This window comes from Pollachius pollachius (assembly GCF_949987615.1).
Source record: "Pollachius pollachius genome assembly, chromosome: 20".
NCBI lineage: Eukaryota > Metazoa > Chordata > Actinopteri > Gadiformes > Gadidae > Pollachius > Pollachius pollachius.
Window position 1 is genome coordinate 2752276 of NC_136953.1, and position 24634 is coordinate 2776909.

At 45.3% G+C, this 24634-nt stretch overlaps 1 protein-coding gene across 1 annotated transcript; it reads right to left on the reverse strand.

The window, feature by feature from the left end:
- Positions 1-2904: 2904 nt before the first annotated feature.
- On the reverse strand, positions 2905-24634 carry chrnb1 (cholinergic receptor, nicotinic, beta 1 (muscle); the record flags this gene model as incomplete). The annotated part of the gene is made up of 11 exons (XM_079757574.1): positions 2905-3048; positions 4013-4160; positions 11301-11476; positions 15436-15659; positions 16083-16268; positions 16677-16821; positions 18191-18299; positions 20265-20374; positions 21266-21310; positions 23702-23841; positions 24574-24634. The coding sequence occupies 11 exons, from the start codon at positions 24632-24634 to the stop codon at positions 2905-2907; spliced, it is 1488 nt and encodes a 495-aa protein (XP_079613700.1).

Consider the following 24634-nt stretch of genomic DNA (forward strand, 5'->3'; position numbering starts at 1 on the left):
TGTGTGTGTGTGTGTGTGTGTGTGTGTGTGTGGGGGGGGGGGGGGGAGGGGGTGATGCCCCCCTCTTTCTCTCGTTCTCCTGAATGAGAAAAAAAGAACAGGGTCCGTTTGGGGAGTGAGGAGAGGGCGGAATGTGTTTGTAGTCAGTGGGGTTAAGGGGTGGAGGGGATGGGGGGGCTACACCTGTTAGTGCTCACCAACCTGGGATCGGGAACAGTGTGATAGACAGCCCTGGGGGGGTGGAGGGTGAGGGGGAATCTCAGTATGTGTGTGGGAGAAGGAGCCACGAGGGGGACTGTGTTTCAGAGCGGCTGGCTGTTGGCTGGTGGTGGAGTCTGTTCACTCAGTGACTCTGTGTCCCAACAATGAGAGCAATTCCTCTGTGTGCGTGTGTGTGGTGAGCCTTGAGTGTGTGTGTGTGAGTGAGCTTTGTGTTTGTGTGTGTGTGACTGAACTTTGTGTGTGGTTTTGTGGTTTTGTGTGTGTATGTGTGTGTGAGTGAGCTTTGTGTGTCTGTGTGTGGGTGAGCTTTATGTGTATGTGTGTGAGTGAGCTTCATGTGTGGCTTTGTGTGTGTGTATGTGAGTGAGCTTTGTGTGTGTCTTTGAGCTTTATGTGTGTGTGTGTGAGTGAGTGAGCTTTGTGTGTGTGTGTGTGTGTGTGTTTGAGCTTATTATGTATCTTTGCAGTGTGCAGTGTCTCAGCAGCACCGTTTTCCTCTTGATTAAGTTTAACGAACGAAAGGGAATTGTACACCTCTTCCTCAACCAAAAGATTACGCCTATGAAATGAGACAAAGCGTTAATGATTTCACTTCTTAACCACTGGTGAACTCCGATTTTTTGTTGTCACTCGAAAGACTGGTTTAACTTTCGATTGGTTACTTGTAATGATGGTCCTTCCTGTGTCTGTACACCTGAGAAGGAGTTTTGAAACCAAAACACCAATGCTTTGACTGTAGCCAGTTGAAAGTGACTGACAGATGACTTTGCTTTCCTGAACGCAGTCTTAAACCGTCCCAGCGAGGTCCTCTGAATGGATCCATTCTTCAGTCTTCCAAAGCCCTCCGCCAAACAACAGCTCAACACTACATAGCTCCGTAAGTCACAGTGCTAAAGGGATATATTCCGCAAACATGTATGTTAATGTCGAAAGCGGTGTGAACTTCCTCACTTCTCTGCATCCCTCTCCCTCTCTCCCTCCAACTCTTCTCCTCTATCTCCATTTTACAGTACACGTATAACTACAGCCAGAGTTAATTAATAATAGCAGTAGCGATTCCCCGGCTCCTCCTAGCTGAGTGTCGAGGTGTCCCTGAGCAAGACGCCTGACCCTGTCTGCTACTGACGAAATTTCTGTCACCCTGCATGGTTGACTCCGCCGTCGGAATGTGTGAATGAATGATGCTTCGGATAAAAGCGGCTCCCCCGAAATCCCCTAAATGTTAAAGTAAAATAATACAACAACACTCATCCAACACCGGTTCCTCTATACCTTCCATCGTCACTCACAATCTCTTTGATTAAGATTGACAGCAAGGAGGTGTGAACACAAATAGGACGCAGCCAAAGACCCCCCGGCCCCTGGCTCTGCTCAACAGAGTGGACGAGGACAGGTGTGTGTGTCGCATGGCATTCCTGAGCAGCTCATGCAAAAGGATGGGGTGCATCAAGTATGTGTGTGTCTCTTTGGGTAAATAACTTTGCGTTAATGCTTAACGGACGCGTCACTGTGAGAGTGTGTGTGTCAGTATAAACTGCAATGGAGTGTCCATTAGTCTAGGTGTCCAAAGTGTTTGTGTGCGTGCGTATCAACCTGTGTGCCGTCACTGTCTGTGAGTGTGTGTCTTCTGGTAGAGACAGTGGACAGGTCCACAACCTATTGATGCAGCTGGCCAGTATCCCCCCCAACACACACACACAAAAATAGCTACACGCGCCAAGCACACGCAAGCCGGAAATACAGAGGATCACTGCTGTCCCAGATATATCCCAGATCCGCCCCCCGCTCATTCAGACACGGTTAGGGTAAAAAAAATGAGGGTGGGAGACATGCACTCAAACACAAGCACCACACACACACATACCTTGACTGGTATTTATGGAGAATGCTTTTGAGGGGGTTTCAATTTGTTTATATGTTCACACTTCACACAAATATTTGACGAAATTCTTGACAGTAACACTGTAGTTGAATGTGTATGTAAGTACATTCATTACAAATCAAATTTTTCATACAATAGTCATCAAACTAAATCAAACTGAATTGAACATTTAGTTCAGAAACTTTGTAAGAAAACCATGTGAATAAAGGTTTCCTTCAGAAAAGTGTAAGTACCCTTAAACATGAAATAAAATACTTCCATCTTTCAAGTATGCTTTCAAGTTTATTCTCTTCAAACTCTCTGGGCAAGCGCTTGATATCTGACCACAGTCTGTCATTTTGTACACAGACAAACAGCGCCACGAAGGTCTCTTTCAAACTTTCACTGTATCACCAAGGGTCCAGAAAACACAACAAACAAATAATTTCACAATAAGGGCGGCTGAAATGGTTGACATGTTTTTCTGTCGCCCTTATTGTGAAATAATTTCTTTGCCTTCTTCACTGTACAAGCTTTACAATAAAAGCTTTCCTTTTTCTCAATCTGCATTATACGGTTGCAGACAAAGAGCTATGGGAGTGATCATGATATTAGGATAACACAAAGGCAATTCTAATTACAATTTGGAATATAAAAACACAAAAACGGAAACAAACAAAAGCATGAAATTGCTCTCCAAAAAAGATTTTAGATGAAGACACACCGAATTGTGGTGGTGCTTTGCTAGGAGAAGAGCTTGGCATATGCGGACACACACACACACACACGCACACACACACACAAACACACACACACCCTGCTCAGGGCTTGAAGGGGTCGGTGGGTGTGAGGCTGGTGCTGGCGTTGATGAAAATGCCAAGGGTTCCGACGGTGGTGAAGACCACAAAGATCCACAGGAACATGCGGTCCACCACCATGGCTACATACTGCCAGTCCTCCTTCAGCTAGGGAGAGGAGGAGGAGCGGGAGGAGGAGGAGGAGGAGGAGGAGGGCGAGAGGAGATGAGTGGTGAGGAGGAAAGGAGGGGAGAGGAGGAAGAGGAGGAGGGCGGGAGGAGAGGAGTTGTGAGGAGGAATGGAGGGGAGAGGAGGAGGAGGGAGAGGTGGAGGAGCAGGAGAGAGAGAAGAGGAGGAGCAGGAGGAGGAGGGAGAGGAGAAGGAGCAGGAGGAGGGAGAGGAGGAGGGAGAAGAGGAGGAGCAGGAGGAGCAGGAGGAGGAGGAGGAGCAGGAGGTGGAGGAGGAGCAGGAGGAGGGAGAAGAGGAGGAGGAGGAGGAGAAGGAGGAGGAGGAGGAGCAGGAGGTGAAGGAGGAGCAGGAGGAGGGAGAGGAGGAGGGCGGAAGGAGAGGAGTGGCAAGTTGGAAACGAGGGGAGAGAAGGACAGGACAGGGAAAGAGAGGAGGGTGGAGGGGAAGGGAAGGACAGGACAGGAGGAGAGGAGAGGAAAGAGAGAGAAGGGGGCGAGGAAAGATTAGCAGAATGAAGAGGAGAAGGGAGGAGGAGAGGGGCAGGGGTGAAGGGAGGAGGAGGAGAGGATGGAGAGGTGGAGGGGATAGAAGAGGAGATGATGGGGAAGAAGAAAAGAGAAGAGAAAAATTACATTAGAGGTAGACAGTCCATGAGACAGCAAGCATGCAGAGACAGACAGAGGGAAATGAAGAAAGAACGACTAAAAAGAGAAATGGGCAAGAAAATAGTTTTAAAAAGGCGGCACAGACCAGAAAAGCAATATGTTCATAACAAACAAATGTACAAACAACCAGACAGTTACAAACCGCCCAAAAAAAAAAAAGACAAGAAAAAAAAAACCTTTAAACAAAATCAGAACAGACATAAAGACCAAACAACATATACATAGCTGACAAAATGGCCACCGTAGCAGCTCAAGAGGCATCGGTTGAGGACACTCACAGCTTCGTAGTCCTTCTCGGCCTGCAGGGCCTCAGCGATGTAGGTGATGGCCTCGATGGCAGACTTGAGCTCATCGGGCAGTGTCAGGTAGCTGCTGGGCCCGTCGATGTACTTTCGCATGTCCGTGGTCATGCCCTCCGGCTGGTACCTGCCACAGACATCGTTTCAATACCATAAAAACATCGGTCTGAAGTTAAAGCTGTTGTAATATATTTCATCAAGTTTGTAGCGTCACATTACCGGTACATATCTCTAGTCAATGCTGATTGAGAGGGAATTCAAATATGTTAGCAATAAATGTTATAAGCAATATTTCAATTAAAAAAGTAATTTTAACAAATATATTTTAACATTTCCAGGTAGAAATAGGAAGGAAATGGACTGGGAAAAAAATATGAAAAACATAATTGACACACGCAGACACAGACACAGACACACACACACACACACACACACACACACACACACACACACACACACACACACAAACAAACAAGCACACACATATTAATGGCTGATGCTGAAGGACGGAGATTGAATTCACTTGATTTATGATGATTCACACTTTAATTTAAAGTCGATTTTGTTTGCTCCTTATGAGATGTAAAGGGCCATTCTGAGCCAAAACAAACACAAATTCTAGGGATTCAAGGGATTAGACTCTAATTCAAATATAATTTTGAGTATTACATGCCATTTTTGCAAAGTTCGTTCCACTAATGCAGGGGTTCTCAAAGTGCGGCCCGCGGGCCAATGGCGGCCCGCAGAAACATTCCTGGCGGCCCGTAAGCTAAACATATTAAAAAAAAAATTTTAAAAATTGATTTTAATTTTTTTTTTTATATCAATATTAATTTAAACAAAAATAAATAAATATAAAGAGAAAAGTCGACTCTCTAGCTTTCAATTGAATCCTGTTACATTTGTTCGATTTAATCCGACCGTACATTACTTTGAAAGGATGAACCTCAGTTTCGTGATTTAGACCTCACTTGACCTCACTCCCAGAGGTCCACGGTGCAATGTTTTTTTTCACCACTGGGATGCTGACGGCGTTTCCCGCCTCAGTCACTCTGCCGCAGCCTCAGGGAAGAGACCGTGACTGCAGCTGTGATGATGGAGAAATAAACATACTTTTGGTGATGAGAAAAGGTGGTTTCAAGATAACTGGACATACACTTACTTTGCCGTACCTCACGGGTCGGATAAAGTCATGTGCCTGATCTGCAAGCAGGTTAATGCAATGCTGAAGGACTTCAACATAAAACGCCATTATGATACCAATCATAAAACGTACGACAAATTTACCGGCGAGGAGCGCACCGGTAAGCTTGAACAACTTAAAAGAGGCTACGCTGCACAGCAGTCAGTTTTCACAAATCTAACAAAATCCGGTGAAGCTGTAACACAGGCTAGCTACGTTGTAGCTCAAGAAATAGCCCGCCGGAGCAAGCCCTTCAGTGACGGAGAATTTGTGCGAGACTGCATTTTGAAAGTGGCCGACATTGTATGCCCTGAGAAAAAAGCAAAGCTCCGTGACATAAGTTTGTCGAATGACACAGTGACACGACGAATCGAAGATCTGGCAAACAATCTCAAAGAGCAACTGGGACAACGTATCGAGGGACTAGGAAAGGGAGCCTTTTCCATCACACTGGATGAAAGCACGGACATTTCCGATACAGCGCAATTGCTGATTTTCATCCGAACGGTCACAGAGAACTTTGAAATAGGCGAGGAGCTGCTTAGTTTGGAGAGTGTCAAAGACAGAACAAGGGGAGTCGACATTTGTGATGCTGTGTGTCGCAGTCTTGAAGCATACAATGTGAAGCTGCAGTCTATGGTCGGTGTCACAACAGATGGAGCACCGGCAATGGTCGGAAGAAAGGCAGGTGCCATGTCGCTGCTCTCTGAGAAAGTGGCCAACAGCGGAGGTGAGAAACTAATCAAATATTACTGCATAATGCACCAAGAAGCCCTCACTGCTCAAACGCTTGAAATAGAACATGTCATGGAGATTGTTGTGAAGACAGTTAATTTCCTGAAGTCCAGAGGTCTGAATCACCGCCAATTCAAGACTTTTCTGGAGCAATCGGAGGCAGTTATATGACTCTGCTGTGAGGTGGCTGAGCAGAGGTGCCACATTGAAGCGTTTTTTTTAACTTGAGGAAGGAAATAGGAGAGTTCATGGAGTCAAAAGGACAGGATTTGACACAGCTAAGTGACACAAAATGGCTCTGTGACCTAGCGCTCCTTGTTGATGTGAACACTTGTCTCAGCGATCTCAATTTGAAGCTGCAGGGCCATGGGAAGCTTATTTCCACACTATTCGACAACGTCAAAGCTTTCCAGAGAAAAATTGAACTGCTGCAGGGACAGCTCAAACAGGGAGATCTAACCCATTTTCCCGCCTGCAAGGTGCTCGTAAATGAAACAGACACAGATCGGTGCCACATTCTGCGTCACCTGCGTTCAGGCCACAACCAAAACCGAATAAAAAAACTAAGAGAGGAATTCGAGCACCGCTCCTCCGACTTCAGGAACTACGAGAAGTCAATCAACCTCTTCCAAAATCCTTTCTCTTGTGTCGCTGCGGAAGAGCCTGCAGAAATGCAGTTTGAGCTCATTGACCTACAGGAGAGCTCCGAGGCCAGAGCAGCATATCGTGACAGGAATCTCATCGAGTTCTACAAAGGACTTTCCCCAGCGACATACCCTGCACTGCGCCAGCATGCCATCAGAAAGGTCTCTTTATTCGGGAGCACATATACTTGTGAGAAGACCTTCTCCACCATGGCCATCAACAAATCCAAGCTGAGATTCAGGCTTACAGATGGCCATCTACATGATGTCCTTCGTATTGCAACGACGGAGATGGAGCCGGACATCAGAGGAATCAAGGCCAACCGAAAACAGCACCACAAATCCCACAGCAATACAAAAAGTTATGTTGACCTAGCAACAAATATTGTGTGATTTAATGACAAGCTTATTGATGACAGGCAATGAGATATGAGTGATGATGATGACTTGTTTGGTAAGCTTCTATTTTAAAAGTCTCTCTCTTTCTCCCCCTCCCTGTGTGTGTGTGTGTGTGTGTGTGTGTGTGTGTGTGTGTGTGTGTGTGTGTGTTTGTGTGTGTGTGTGTGTGTGTGTGTGTCTGTCTGTCTGTGTGTCTCTGCAGGTTTTCCTGAGGTGATTTTGTAGCTGGAATTGCTCCTGAATAAGGTCCAGGCTGATAAGAAAGGAAGGCACACTGAGACTGACTGTTCTAATTAAGTTTTTATTCTGAAATGCACACAGGACTGTTATATCCCAAATTATACTGTAGGGGGCAGAGAACCCCAGGGATTGTGTGTTAGTTACAATGTTTCTTAAGGTTTTCTCAAGTTGTGCCAGGTTTTCCCTAATTAGTTATTTAAAATGTGTTTATACTTGATGCAGACCAATACATGTAGAGACTGTAGAGATGCAACCTGGTCATTAAAATGATTACAAATGGGATTTTGTTCTGTTTTATAAAAAATGTTTCCTTTGGCAGCCCTCAGTGAAATTTTGGGTTCCTAAATTGGCCCTCAACTGTCAAAACTTTGAGAACCCCTGCACTAATGCCACTGATTTTTACACATTGCATATCTAATGGAAACGTAACATAGATGTACCGTACATCTGCACATAGACAAATAATACAAACCATTTCAAACAGTAAGTAAACATGGCATCCAATGTTTGCTTCATGATATATGAGCTTTAATCCGAGGCATTACCACACTTTATTAACATTAATGACTATTCTTTGCCACACATCCGCTATGTTATGAAACAACTAGAATATCAAACACCTTTGTCAGATGTCTTTGAGTGTGTGGCATTGTGTGGCGGAGGAGGAAGACATTACCGTCGGCTCAGGTGAGCAGCTGATGATTTTAGACGGAGGCTGTTGATTTTAGACGGAGGACTTGCAGTACAGCACAGTGACCACTTGGGGGTATTGTAGTGCCACACTCCGAAACAGAGGAACTATTTCAAGAAGATTTCTGTCTGTTGTTGTCCCCTCTCGCAGCGTGCCTTGACTATAAACCCACCTTGGTATTCATCATGCTACATTTCTGTGTGTGTGTGTGGTTACACCCACACAACCGAGGTGTGCAGTTGTGTGGCAGGTGAACCTGTGACCGCACACACGTACAAACACACACAAACACGCCCACAGGCAGATGCTATCAGATGATTGCGGTGTGGGAGAGAGAGAGACAGAGAAAGAGAGAGCCAGCCACCCCCCCCCCCCCCACCACAAACACACACACTTCCCCATGGCCACGTGTCTCCTAGGTGTGGTTGGGTCCCTTGATCGGGGAGAGGTGAATGACTAGTCAGAGGTACTATTTAAACCCCCTCCCCCTCCTCCACCACCATGACCACCTCACCCACCTGCCAAGAGTCTCAATAAACCTAATTAAGGTTTATTGAGACTGAATGTGTGTGTGTGTGTGTGTGTGTGTGTGTGTGTGTTTGTGTGTGAGTGTGTGTGTCTGTATGTGTGGAGAGATACTGCTGTCTCATCGGATTGGCCCTAATAGAGATACTGCCTCCTCCCCCACCTCCCACCCAACACTTGTGAGGACATTCACCTTCACACACACGCACGCACACACACACACACACACACACACACACACACACACACACACACACACAAACACACACACACACACGCGCGCCGCTGTAACGTGTCGGCGGTGGATTTGTGCGTCACCATTATTATTTTAGCAACGATTTACCATGTCTGCCTCTGCCACCACCCTCCCCTCTCTCCCTCCCTCTGCTCCCCTCCAGGGAGCAGCAGACCAAAGGGAGAGAGAGGGAGAGACGGAGGGAGAGAGAGAAAGAGAGAGAGAGAGAGAGACAGACAGAGAGAGAGAGAGAGAGGAGAGAAAAAGAGAAGGGGAAGGGCTGAGTTGGGAAAGAGTTGAGTTAAGGGCAGAGACCGAGATGACCAATGAGAGAGATGGATAGCATCAAGGGTACAGAGAGCCTGTGTGTGGCCTTTTCAAAATGGGCAGTGAATTCCGATCTATGTCATGAAGCAGGTTGAGGATGTCTTGTTCAAAGATGTTTACACGTTAGGGGGCGGACATTGGGTATCGATCCTGGCACGTTTCGGCTGAGAGGTGAACAACTAAACCACTACGATCCTGAGAGTTTTTTCCAAATAATTGTTTGACATATTCACAAGAATATTCCATATTTATTATGGATAGCAGAGGCGACAGTGGCTCAGGAGGTAGAGCGGGTTGGTTGGTAACCGGAAGGTTGCTAGTTCGATCCCCGGCTCCTCCTAGCTGAGTGTGGAGGTGTTCCTGCGTAAGACACCCCACCCTAACTGCTCCTGACGAGCTGGCTGTCGCCCTGCGTGGTTGACTCCGCCGTCGCTGTGTGAATGTGTGCATGAATGGAGGGTCTGCACTGCTGACTGTTTGGCGATGGGGAGGCTGCACCCACATTGCCGCAGCAGCACAGACTGCGACGATCGTGCCGCATCCCTGCGTCTGCGGGGCGCCAGTGTGGCAGGGGGAGCGTGACATGACTGCGAGTGCGTCGGGTTAAAGCGAGCGTCAGCAGATTGGGGGGGGGAGGGACGGATCGATGGAACAGCGATCGGTCTCTCATCAGTCACTCGCCGTGACCCGTGTGTCCTCGGAAGAAGAGGGATTTGCCTTTCATCACCTTTCACCACAACTCCCCCCTGGTGCGCACAAAACTCATTTGAGTACACACAAACACACACACACCTCCGCAAATGCGTGTCGTTTCGTATACACGCACAGAAACTGTACACACACACTTTACACAGACACACAAAAATCAACACACACACACTGGGCCCTATCTTTCATCCGGCGCAATTTACTTTCTACACTGACGCATGTGTCGTTATTAGTTTGCAACTGGCGCTGAGCGTTCTTTTCCCTCCACCGCCAAGCGTCGGTAAATTAGGGAATGATCTTGCGCCCCAAGGGGCGGTTCGGCAAAAGGCGGAGGCGTGTTCTGGCGCAAACGTTCCCTGGTGCTATTTTGCAGTTTCAGAAAACAATTGCGCCACAAACCAGGATATACCTGGTTTAAAGTCAGTGGCGCTTTGTTCAGATGCTATTTTAAAGGCGCATGCATAATGTTGCTTGTGCACCTCGCGCATACACTTTGCTTCTCTCATCTACCTAGCCACACATTCTTGGTAAATTATTTGGGAAAGAACAGCTTATACAGCGTGTCAGCTGTTGATTTAAAAGTTGTACTTTTATATAAATTTTTGATTTAAAAGTTGTACTTTTAAATCAATGCCTCTGCAAACAACGTACAGCAAACACTTATTTTCTTGACACAGACATCGTGTACAAACCCATAACTTTTAGGATTGATGAGTATTTGATCGTGAGGAAACATTGTTTTACAGCGAGTGAGTGTTAAAAATAATGAATGAATGCAAGCGCGTGTGTGTAACAGAATTAATGAATGCGGGCGCGTGTGTGTGCATCCATCTGATTAAACACACGCAAACTAAACACATAAAGCATAATACAGTCCATGGCAATGTATATTAACGGGGGGACACATGCATATTAGGAACACAAGTCGTGACGATAATACATACAATACTGGTAAGAAACGATGTTTGTTAATGTATTGCGTATATCATTAAATAGAACCACAGTTACCGCATATCATATGTGTGTTAAGTTTTATTTGCCGAATTGTATTTGAGGACTCAGTTCTGAAGTTGTGGAAGAAAACGCTATTCCATGTATGAATTAGGCCATATTATTTGGCCATAAACTGAGCATTTTGAAGATTGAAATTCATGTGGTCATGCATCTGTCTCATCGGAGACTGCAAACGCGCTGTCAAAATATCAACTGGTCAGATTCAAATGCACTCATGGCTCTTAAAGGGGATGGTAGATGGCATTCAGATTGGTTTATTGAACGTTACGCCCAAACCACACCTAGGGTAATTGGGCTACTTCAGACCAACCTTTTTGAGATTTGCGCCAGGCGCAAGATTCATTCATACGCCGGTAAAATAGCAACATCGCCATAGAACCGCCCACAAAGCTACTTGCGCTTGGCGCTTCTCACTTGCGTTTCAGACCGTTAAAATGGGGCCCACTTAGTTGAAGAGTCAAAATTGGTATGTACTTTTTCCTTATACCTGAGGGTGCTTTACCAGAAACAAGTACACACACACACATTTAGTTGTAGAGTACAGTAACACACAGACACACACACACCTGTTGGGCTTTGGGAAGAGGAAGGAGTTGGCGGGCTTGCGTATGAAGTATTCGTCGGCGGAGCGGCTGACCGTCTTCACGCTGACCTCACGCCGCACCGGTGTCTCCAGGGACAGCGGGGTCTCCACCTTGGGCCGCAGCATGCCCAGGTAGGGGGGCAGGAGGTGGATGAAGATCTGGTGGAGGGATGGGGTGGAGGGGGTGAGGAGGGAGACGGGGTTCGTAGAGAAATGGAGATGGAGAAAAGCCCACACCAAGGTAGTTTTGAATAGGTACAAATGGTGGAAACACATGCAGGTGGATACAAACAGTTTTTGGGGAGATGGTGAATTGGGGGAGGGTGGTTGTTGTGGGGAGCATTGGGGGAGAAGGAGTGTTGAGGTGGAGGGTAAAGGAGGAGGGAGTGGTGGGGACAGTTTCAAGGGAGCCCAGAGTCTATGCTTAAAGGGATACTTCACCCATCCAGAACCGGTGTTCTATCATCATAAAATGTTTTTTTGCCCTCAGTCTAACCCAGTCTTCCCCTGGCCCAGCTTTCCTGAACTAATTTTCTCCCGAGATGACGTCAAATTACGCGTTTGACGTCATCTCGGGAGAACTTTGCTTGCCTGCTAGAAGGGCCTTGGACTACAAACCACTGGTTCCGCAAATTTGTGAGCCCACCAATAAGGAATGAGGGGGGGTGAGAGCTCGCGTACGAGATGCAAACACAATGTCCGCCATGTTTCTTCACCGCTTAGCAAGAGAACAAATTTGCAATGTGAAACAGCTGAAGAGCATTTTGAAAATCAATTCTTGGATTCGGACATTCAGGGCTATTAGTGCGAGCCAGAATACAGCCAGGAAGAATTGACACAAATAGAGGACAAGGCTGCTGCAGCTGAACAAGCCTTGCCGAGGACGAGGAACCAGAGCGTGCCGGTTTGCTCTGTTCGCCTATAGACACTTACACAGAGTCCCTGTGCTGCAGCGAATTTCAGCGATGCCAGTTTCTTCTAGAATAAATGGCTGAATCTGTCGAGGACGGGGCCATGTGTGTAACCTCTCACCCAGGCTTTACGCCTCATCTGAACAGTTGGGTATTGGATGCATATTTCCGGACCCAGAAAGTGAACTGGAAACGCCAGCCAAAGCCTGCCGGGAGAAACAGCAACTGAGCATAGAGTAAGTGTTTGTTTTTTTACTAACACATTGGCTACAATAGTTTTGAGTCCCAGGGAACGTGACAATGTAGTTATCCGAAAGTAGCCGATCTTATTGGCAGAGCATAGGCTACGTTACGTTAGCTTGAAGTCTGTGTAACGCTGTAAAGGCTACTCATGGCATAAATTATCTTGCTTTGCTAATGTTGTTCTCTTTCTTTTTTAAGACAATATCGGCTTCCTGTGTTGTCCAGGCCATCAGAGATAATGACCAAGCACAACATGGGCAGTACCGTTGCTACCAGGAGACAGTAGATGCTCAAGATGAGCTGTGACTATTTTGACTCAAACGCACCCTACACGTTTTATTTTTGTAAATAGTTCATATTTTTTCATGAATAAAACTTCAAATTCTTGTTGGTTGTTGGGATTTGTTTACTAACCAAAGTGCTGTTATACTAAAGTAGGCCTACTGTGTAAGATAAACACTTATTTCAACTGGGGAGAAAAGGTTGACTACAAATACTTGATATGCTGAGCTAGTGTAATTAGCAAATCTTTTTATGCTGTGCAGTCTAAGTCTAAACTAGTCAACGTATCACGGGGATATGTTTACACAAAGTTTGCTCACGCTACCACTTGAGCTAGGACCATGGGTCCTTTCCCCTCCAAACGGAAACATGCGGGCGGTGCAGCGAGCGCGATGCACTGTGGTAGTTGGAGGATTTCTTACTTTTGAGCCAGAGAGGCACTTTCTGCCTTTTCTCAAGCTAGGATGAACCGATTTCAATTTTTTTTTTCACATTTGTAATACATAGAATTATTTAATTCATATAACCTTCATATCTCCACCGGTGAAGTATCCCTTTAATAAACGCAATAGCCGCTGTTTAAATTACCATCATTTATTTATGCTTGAAGTGCCGTTAGATTCATTTTTTAATGTTGCGCTGCTTTTGGTTCATGGTCATCATTTGTTTTCCGTAAATTGTTGGTACATGAACAGTCAATATTCTATGCCCCAAATGTCCCAAAATGTAAACAATAAAAAAAGGGACTTTTAAGAGTCCCAAAGGGAAAAAGGGACTTTTAAAGCTAGGGTAGGCATTACATAAGAATCGTTTTTTTTCCTATTTGTTGCAGTTCTCTTTACATCCTGGCAGTCATCAATAAATCAAATACTCTGACAGTGTTTGTGGTGGTCGTAGGCCTGCAATAAGCCCTTCTGATCATTTGAGTGTTTACCGATGCAAAGATTGAACAGCTTACAGCATACCAGTATGTCTCCCGACCGACCTGGATACCTGCCTGTGAGGTCATTGACCGGTGTATTCCACAAGGCTAGGCAGAACTATTGCTGAGGCAACCAAGGTCGAGGTCTTGCATTTTGGAGGAGTGGCCTTTACCGGGAAGCCTTTTTTCAGTTGGCTACTTTAAAAATCGAGGTTTTTCTGGCTGGTTTCACCAAACTGCCAACCCTAGATTTAATTAAAAAATTAATATTGGGAATTTTCACACATACACATACACACAAAAAATGTTTGCATCCACCTGCAGGTGTTTCCACCCTTTGTACTCATTCAGAACTAACTTAGTGTGGGCAGTGTTGAAAACACTTTTGTTTATCTCCATTTCTCAACCGTTCATTAGATAGTGTTCAGCCCTATAAAGAGCTAGGCACCAGCTCCCTCTAGCACCCAGATCCATGACGAAGACCACTCCTGATAGACTCCCTCTGTTACTGTCGTGGTCACTGTTCGTCTATGTATCAGGAAGCTCCGGGAGGCGGTGTGCTCACGACCAGTGCTCACAGAGTACATTTCCACTGGGCTGACCCCCGAGGTCAGAGCTGAACGCCATCCGCTCAGAGCTTTGCTGTCAGAAGTCTCTCGTCGATGACCTGAGGTGGAAAATGATGCGCTCAATGCCGCGTTGGAGGCAAACGGCTTGCGCGACTTAATGCCAGGCTAGGCACAGCACAGAAGGTGGAGTTCTCCGCAGCCCCCGACCACTACGACCAAGGTACCCGTCATTCTAAACAACGTGGGCGACAATTATAGTGGCGCGTGGGGGAGAATTGAACGATACCCATCAAAGGATTATAATCATTATGTTGCCTTATAGTCTATATGAATGAGATAAGACTTTGAAGAATCTCCTGAAGAGACTTCTTCAAAAGATTCTTGATTCTTCTTGCTTCTTGAATATATCCTCTTCTGTGACACCAGTATGTCCTCATATTATATATGACAGAATTCTTCAGATCCAGAGGTCCAGACAACCTGATGTTTAGAAAGTGTTGTGAAAGGAATCGATAAGGATGGCGAGGGTAAAGGATGAGAGGAACTGGGTGAAAGGTTTGCAACCAAGTCGGTTGATGTTGAAGCCATGTATGGGCTTGAAGCCATGTAACAACCTTGGCTTGGAGCTTATGGGAGGAATCCCAAAGCCAGACAATAAAAAACTGTTTGCCAAAGCTGGAAAATAAGTGGTTCCCGGCTTTTGTATTTCTTTCTTAAAGTTCTAAAGTTCTGAAGTCTCCTGATCTCTTTCCTTGTTAGAGTTGAAGTGTTTTCCACCACACACCACTAGCCCCTTTACCGCCAGCCCCCATGGGCTGCACACCTCTGCCTCAGCGCAGTCCACTCCAAAGAGCAGACTACGGGGGGAATCAACCGTGGCTGGTACCACTACCACTTGAACACTTTACACTTTACTACACCTCACTACTTACTATTAGCACTGTTTTCGTTTCTCTATTTATTATATTTTATTTTTATTATCTGTTATTATATTGATGCTGCTACTTATTTTTACTTATGTTTTTACACATCTATATTTTTTTACTTATCTTTATTTACTTCACTTGTGTTGTTGCTGCTATGTGGCTGTTGAAGAACCAAGCCTAAGAATTGTACTCTTGTGCAATAAGACGAATTAAAAGCCACTCTGAGTCTGAATCTGAATCTGAATGGAGGGAGGTGTCGTTTCACCTTGCGCACCCACATGGGCATCTGGTGAGTGTTAGGGGAGCGGTGGTGGAGGTTGAGCACCACCACGCTGAGGATGACGGAGGCAGTGACCAGGATCATGGTGAACATGATGTAGTTGACGATAATGGGGACCCCCAGGGACGTCTCGGGGACCTTGTCGGCTAGCAGCAGCAGGAACACGGTAATGGTGAGCAGCACGTTGATGGACAGACCCATCTTCTCGCCTGGACGCACACACACACACACACACACACACACACACACACACAAACGGCGGGAGGCATACGCACGGGTGAATACAGGTCGATAAAGCTGACACGACCACACATGGCCAAATCGGTTTGGCTGTTAAAACTCTGCGACGTCCCACTTTTTTGCAGAATTACATATTTGTAATACTGAGCTGTGTGTTCATGTTTCCCATGCATGCGTACATGGAGATGACATGAAGATATTTTAATTGTATATGAATCTTCCTAGCACGATTTTCAAGAAACAACATCCAGCCATAGCCATAATTCACCTAGCGGCCATCTTGGCTCCAGCTCGGTCCGTGTTCGGTGAACCGCACCGAGCTATCGTTTAAACCAGGATGGCCGCCAGGGGATTGAGGCCCATGTTGGTGGTGAAGGAGCAGGGCGGCGTACCGGCATCCGGGGGCAGGTAGAAGTTAAAGATGGCGATGATGGTGATGAGGATGCAGGGGATGATGATGTTGAAAATGTAGTACAGGGGCTTCCTCTCGATGATCAGGTAGAAGGTCATGTCTTCGTACATGTCCTCGTTCATGTTCTTCTTGCTGGCCTTGTGGCGGATGTACCACTCGCCGCTCTCTGTGGGGGGGGGGGGGGGGGGGGCAGAAACCGTTACCCTGACTACGGTCAGGGAGGATGCTCTCACAGTTTCAGTCTGCGGTTTAGGCTATAGTGGCCATGTTTATGTTATTGACTTCTAAACACTTCCTTGGTATCATCTTATATGCAACCAAACGAAACCCAACCATCGTGCCCACGTAACCCAAGACAACCCAAATCAACTCACCATGCATCCTGTGAGAAAATGAGGTTCCTCATTATGACATCTTGAATCAATAGATGGAGAACATGAGGTACTTCAGTATGACATCATGATTTAATTGATGTAGAACATGATTTTTCTTTTAGTATGACATCTTTATTTAATGGATGAGGAACGTTCGGTATTTAAGTATGACATCATGATTTCACTGATTTGGTACCCACCGCTGAAGCCCTCATCCAGGACAATCTCGCGGATCTCCTTGCCCTTGGCGTCCAGCGCGTACTGCAGGTCAATCTCGGTGGAGTCGTAGGTGTAGGAGCGGAACTGCATGGTGCAGTTCTGCCAGTCGAAGGGGAAGTAGGTGACCTGGGAGGGGGACGCAGGAGGAGAGAGCGGGGACATGGTATGTTAAGAGCTGAGGAGTAGAAGGCTTGTACAGTCAGTTATGGGACGTTCTGATAGAGACCGTGTCGCTAGAGCAGCGATTCCCAAGCCCCGGTCAACAGACCGGAGCTATTATTTCATGCGCAACCGCATCACAAAAACATCATCCGTCCGCCATCCATCCACACCAACCTTTTTTAACCATTTTCAAAACCGCACCCGCCCGCCATCCGCCAGTTGTATATAGCCTACTATATAGGATAATGGCTATTGCACTTTATTTTTTGAAAAAAAAAGGCCTCGATATTAAAGAAACGCAGGCTCGAGCCTATTAATTCCAAAATTCGTTGCAAGTCCACGACACAACAGAGCAACATGCATGTTCACATTTTAAATTGTACGTAACAACCCCAAAGCTTGCCTGCTTGCCTTGCAAATCTAAGTTTTCCGACAATCTTTCTTACCTTCTTTCTTAGCTGTGGATGTTACTGAAATAGAAGTTGAATAAAGTAATCTCATTTAAATTCCTTATTCCAAGAGTGGTAGGCTACAATGATGGGCTGTTTTAAAATAGAACTAATATCGAAACAAAATAACCCAAGGGCAGTCTCATCTACGAGACGTTTGCTTAGTGGCCTATAAGGAAAGCGCTGCAACGAAATGCGACATGAGATGGATCGTCACTTAATTGAAGCTTTGTTTTTTCTTTCAGGAGTGTGTGTGTGTGTGTGAGAGAGTGTGTGTGTATTTAACCATGTATATATTTTTAATATGATTGGTTAAACCGTCACCCGACCGAATTTAATTACAATATTATTTTTTGTCACGTCATCCGCCCGAACCGCGGTTTAGCCGGTTTTGCAACCGCCAACCGCGCTTCTCTAGTCCATGGACCCGTTAAAACCATCATGTTATTTACTTCGACACATGGACATAAAATTTAGCAATAATGCAACTAAACCACTGTAAATTAAGAACTGTAAATGCATCTCTCTGCACAACTTTTGTGTTTATTGAAGTCTAAGGTGACTTTTCTTGTGTTTCTCTAATAAATGTTATAATTGTATATGATTGCATTGTTCAAGTGAGCCTGAGACTCAAGCATTTCAGTGCGGTTACACAAATGTTGTGAATAAGGCAAGATGATACTTTTCATGAATATGTCGGTCCATGGAACAAAGAAGGTTGGGAACCCCTGTATGTGTGTGTGTTTTGTTATCGAGGTCTCGGATAATCGGACGGATAATCAGAGCATGGCAATGTGTGAGTGAGTGATGTGATGTGTGTGTTTGTGTGTGTGTGTGTGCGTGCGTGCGTGTGTGTGTGTTTACGTGTGTGTTTGTGTGTGCACCTTGACCCCGCAGGAGCTGCAGTAGAGGGCCGGGGGGGACCAGGTGACGCGGCCGCTGCTGTACACCTGCACGTGAACCTGTAGCGCCACGTCAAACACCCCATCGTTACTATGGAGACAGAGAGAGACAGAGAGAGAGAGAGCGGGAGGGAGAGACAGAGAGAGAGAGAGAGAGAGAGAGAGAGAGAGAGAGAGAGGGGAAGAGAGAGAGGGAGAAAGAGAGAGAGGGGGAGAGAGAGAGAGAGAGAGAAGGAGAGAGAGAGAGAGAGAGAGAGAGAGAGGAAGAGAGAGAGGGAGAAAGAGAGCGAGAGGGGGAGAGAGAGGGAGAGAGAGGAGAGAGAGAAAGAGAGAGAGAGAGAGAGAGAGAGACGGAGGGACACAGAGAGAGAGACAGGCAGAGAGAGAGACCGACACAGAGAGAGAGAGTGAGTCACAGTGCAGGTTACCAGAGTTCTGTGTCCAACTCCTCATGTCCTTCGATCGCTCACACACGCTCACTCACAATGGTCTTGGAGACTAAGTAAGATCGCCATGTGTGGTTTGTATATGGATGTAACACCTGTAAGCATCGAGATTTAGTCTGTGTGTTTGTGCATGTGTTTGAGTAGGACTGCGTAAATCGGTGCATATTCTATGTTTCTGTGACTATGTTTTTCCCACCTATTTATATATGAGCAGAAACAACAAACACTATGTGGTAAGGAGACAGGCAGCTTGTGCGGGGGGGCCGGGGTAGCTCTGTTATTGGAGAGACATCCTGGATTAATTTGCGTGGTGGGCGAAGCTGGCTGATTAGGACCCACAGACAGACTGAGGAACACTGCAGTAAGGAGGTGTGAGTGAGTGTGTCGATGTGTAGATGTAAGAGAGAGAGATAGGAGGAAGCAAAAGGGGGGAAATAGAAATAAGCCTGGGTAAAGATAGAAGAGAGGGATATGACTGGCCTGAATCAAAAACAAAAAAAAACTAAAAACTAAAAAAGTGTTTTTTTCATTCTCTTTCTTTTTACTCTGGCTCTACTCCAGTGGTCAATCTGCATTATTCTGGGGATTAAATTTTGAGCCAAATCAATGTTTTAATAGAGCCAGGATAGTTGGCGGTGATGGTTTTTGACTCCCTTCTAAATTGGAGTTTTAACTCCAATGGATGTGTGTGTAGCTTTCTCTTTCAGTTTCCCTCTCTCTCACACCCTCTCTCTCTTCGTTGCAGCGTCTCTTGCTCCCTCTCTCCCTTTTCTCTCCACAACTCCAGCCCACTAACCTCATGCTACCAGTATGAATGTCCAGTGAAGTATATCCCCTTAGAGCCATAGAACCATTTCTTTGCGTGAAATGTGTGTGTGTTGGCACATGCATGTGTATGTGTGTGTGTAGCTGTGTGTTTGTGTGTGTGCATGTTTATGCGCTTCTGCATCTGTCCAAACTGGTTTGTACTCCCCTCAGGTATTGAAATATGCATGTTGACTTTTAGAACTGAAAAATCCCACAAAAAATGTGTTTGTGAGTGTGTGTATGTGTGTGTGTCTGTTAGCGAGTATGTGTGTTTGTGTTTGCAAGAGTGTGTGTGTGTGTGTGTGTAAACCTGAATGTCCGCAGACTAACTTGTAGGCGTCTTGCATGCAAGAGAGACCTCATCTGCTCCTCTTTAACGTCACCGCAAGTCACTTTGGATAATAGCTAAATATCCGCAGGTGCCATGCTTAACAAACCTACCTCACTCTGTTTGGCCTCAACAATCACGTCTTGTTACGGAGTTGGCCCACCCGCCAAGTGTACGTGAGTGTGCACGTAAGCGTTTACACTTAGGGGATTTTGTTGACGCTTTTATCCAAAGTGACTTACAACCACTCATTCACAAATTGACATATTCACACACACCGTCAACCACGCAGGGAGACAGCCAGCTCATCAGGAGCGGTCAGGGTGAGGCGTCTTGCTCAGGGACACCTCGACATGCTAGGAGGAGCCGGGGATCGAACTAGAAACCTTCCGGTTACCAGCCAACCCGCTCTGCCTCCTTAGCTACTGCCGCAACGTGCACACCACACACACATCACATGGCTTGTGGTTCCTACTTGTTGTAGAGCACGATGTCAGGCAGCCACACCTTCCCCGAGGGGATACGTAGCACCTCCACACCGCTGTGGTCCTTGGGTTTCCACGACAACCGGTGGTCTGTCCACTCCTGTAGTTCATGTGAAACACACCGCTTTAGAGTGTTTCCTTGTCTGTCTGTGTGTGTGTCTGTGTGTATGTGTCTCTGTGTGTGTGTAAGTGTGTGTTTGTGTGTCTGTGTCTTTGCGAATGTATGTATGTGTGTGTGTGTGTGTGTGTGTGTCTGTATGTGTGTGTGTGTGTGTGTCTGTGTGTGTGTGTGTGTGTATGTGTGTGTGAGGACAGGAAAACTGTGATGCTTTGCCAAACAGAAACAGAGGGACCAGGGAGGTTGGAGGTAAAGGTGAGTTCAGAATATCATTATCATGATTATTATATTATTTATATATTATCATTATTTATGATGTTATTATAAATGTTGGGATAGCTGGGTGTATTCCATGGCCTATTGCATATTTGTCTCTCCTCCTTATGCTTTGTTTGCCTTGTATTTGCCTTGTCTTCATATATTCTTACCAATTTAACTATATTGTCGTCATAAATGTATATTTTCAAAAGGGAAAACATTTTTTTGTCCAATGTTTCTAAAAGCTTTCTAGAAAGAAGAGGCCGTTCCTAAAGAGATCTGTGTCGGCTCGCGGGGGGGGGAGTGACAAATATATAGACTGTTACACACAATTTTTCAATCTGTCACAGCCTCAATTCAAAGGGGCGCTGGCAGACCCTCGGTCACATCCTGCGACGCCTTAAGAGCACGATAAACAGAGCGCTTGTCAAAGGAACCAGCAGGAGTGGGTGCTTGTTAAATGGGGTGACCTCGTAGAACCGTTTAAAACGGAAGGCGTTTACTGTTGAAAGGTGAGTGTGTCCATGCATTCAAAATGAGACACACTGCTATCGGCACACAAAAACTATATCTATGTTTACTATATACTGTATATTATATCCATGCAATTCCTACCAGATTCATAACCACAGTTGTACTCATTTCTTCATTCTTCATGTTCTGAGAAGACAAAGAAAATAACAAATCAAAGTGTTAATCGTAAATCGTTTTGATCTGATAATATGACAAAGGTCTTCCATCCTTGAGTAAAATGTTTTTTTTTCCAAATGTTAAGCTTTTTCCAACAACATGAGTACAACTTTGCATTTAGGCTTCTTTTCTCAGCAATACACGTAGAACTTTTCGCCCCCTAGTGGTCACTAGTAAACTTTTGATAATCATTTAAAATAAAACAAACCACAATGCACAAAAACCCACCACACACCACACATAAATATCACTTTTCACTCTGTGTGAGTGATCCAGCATTTGTTTGTATGTACATGCACAGAGTGTCTGTGATGTGATCCGAGATACCGAGGGGGAGACGTGTGGAAATGTTGGTCAGTGTGTGCTTTTGTTTTTGTTTGTTTGTTTGTGCGTAGGTGGGTGAGTGGGTGTGTTTGTGTGTGTGTGATATCTTGGGAGGCCCCAGCCCTGTGTAACAAGGACTGCTATTTAAAACTAGGCTCAGAAATGCCTGCAAGACAGCTGGTGCAAGGACCGAGGGGGGTAGAATCCTCTCCCCCTATTCTCTCTCTCTCTCTCTCTCTCTCTCTCTCTCTCTCTCTCTCTCTCTCTCTCTCTCTCTCTCTCTCTCTCTCTCTCTCTCTCTCTATATATATATATATATATATATATATCTCAAACACACTCTCTCTCCCATTAAGCATCTCTTGCTCCCTCTCTCTCTCGACTCCACTGCTCCAAACCCCTAGCCTCATGCTACTAGTATGAACGACTAGTGAAGTAAATCCCCATGTCTCCTTATACGCTGGGAACCACTAGCTGCTAACCGTTAGCCTAAAGTTAGAGTGCCAGTGCGGGATATGTATGTATGGTGACGCATGCGTTTATGTGTTTCGATGCATGTGTGTGTGTGTGTGTGTGTGTGTGTGTGTGTTTGTGTGTGTTGGGGGGTAATTTTCTGGCATCATTCCACTCAGGAACTTAAACAGTGTTGCGTGAATTTCGCTTGACCTCAATTCTAAAGAGACGTAGCGTGTGTGATGGTGTGAGTGTGTGTGTGTGAGTGTGTGTGTGTGTGTGTGTGTGTGTGTTTGTGTGTGTACATGATGTTCTACATTTGCCCGAACTTGGTTTATATTATATATATATTTTATATTTCCACAGGATTTGAAATTGCCCTTTCGAATAAAAATAAACCGAAAGAAATGTGGTATGAATGTGTGTGTGTGTGTGTCTTGGCGCGATAATGTGTGGGTGTGTGATTTTGTTTATATTTGTAACAAGGGAAATTAATGACAATGTGAAGTGGAAGGAACTATTTCCAATAAATTGATTAAATGCATCTTGATCGTGATAAAAACGTTAAACCGATTCCAGGGGTTGGCAAACACGACCCCGCTGAGTAAACAAGAGCTTGTGCATAATTGGGTTTAACTGGCAGAGGTTTGTTAAACTGACAAAACGACTCAACTGCAGGGTTATTGGAGCTGTCTGTGTATTGATTTCCATTTTTAGGGACCCTTTGTCGTTTACAAACCCCTTCAATAAACGTGCTTCAGCATACCACCAATGGAAATTGCCATTGTTTGTCTTCCGGTTTTTGATATCTAAATATTTTGTGAAAACGTTTAGTTAAATGAAATAGTTGTATAGGACAACTTATTTATTTCATGAAACAAAAAACCTTGAGAGGAAGAGAAACTCAAAGAAAAGTCATCCATCGCTGCATGCTTTGAAGCAGTTCCTATATCGAGCCAGCTGAACAAAGGTGACCTGAAATGCATCCCACACACCTTCACCACTTTTCAGTCCTTTAGCAGACGCTTTTATCCCAAATAAATTACCAGTGATATTAACGAGCGGTGAGGTCTTAGGCGTCTCGTGCGGGGACACCATACAGCTAAGACTACAGACATTGGGGTGAGACCCCAGAACCTTTCAGCTGGAGGTGGAAGAACTTCCTGACCACTGTACTACACTGGACCCGTGTTCCAGCAGGTACAAATACATCAATCTGAGCCAAGATGAACTCAAAAGTACACACAGACACAGGGGTTTACTTGTGTGTAATACTTACGTTAAGGTGTGTTTGTGTGTGTGTGTATGTTTGTGTACGTGTGTCCGTGTGTAATATATGTGCTTACATGCGTGTAATTGATGTGCATTGGTGTGCGTCTAATATATGTGCGTGTGTGTGGGTGTAAGTGTGTTTCTAATATATATAAGTGTTTATTTGTGTGTATATGTGTGTGTGTTTAATACGTGTGTGTGTGTGTGTTTAATATGTGTGTGTGTTTAATATGTGTGTGTGTGTGTGAGTTTAATAAGTGTGTGTGTGTGTGTGTGTTTAATACGTGTATGTGTGTGTGTGCCAACCCTCACCAGTCCGACAAAGGAAGTGAGCATCATGCCCACACGCACCACCACTCGCTCATCAGCACGGCGGGCCGGCCGTACTTTCAGGTTGTACTTGAGGGGTGCGAAGAGGGAGGACATCAGGGCCTGCTCCTCCGGATTGGACTCTATTGGGGGGAGACGGTGCACATAAGATCACAGGTGACGGCACATTGACCAATAAGAAATATACAAAAATGTAAAATTGAATGGGACAAGATATCAATACCTGTGTAAGTGTAAACATTTTTTCTATCTAAAAATAACATAATCCTAAACATAATAAAAACATAATTATTAGGACGATATTTAAGAAAATTTTGTAATGAATAACTGACAAATGGCAACAATAACGTCCAATACATGACATGATCATAGTTTATATATTACTTAGATACAAACAAAATTATTTTAATTTGGGCCTTATGTACCATGAATATAGAACCATACATGGGGCTGAGAACGACTCATCTCAGTGTGTTTTTTACCCTGAATTCATGAGATACACACAGTTCTTGAAGACTTGGTAGACAGGTTTCTAATCAAGTCAGTTAATGCCAACTGTCAGCAGGCCAATACCAGCCAACCAACAACTTAAATCGTAGGATAAATGAGTTTGAATATCAAACGTATGTGGTCTGTGAGGACCAAATTGTAGATTAAGAGGCGTAGTAATTGCACACTTTTCATTTCATTGTGCCAAGACGTGCCAAATACGGACTCCACACACACACACACACACACACACAAACACACACACACACACACACACACACACACACACACACACACACACACACACACACAGGGCAGCCTGAACATGTGTCGTTGTCTGTGTACAGTCGCACAACCGAACTTACCTCCGACGGCACACAAACTCCATAAGCAACATGGCACCAGGAACAGCGCGCAGCCCCTCAT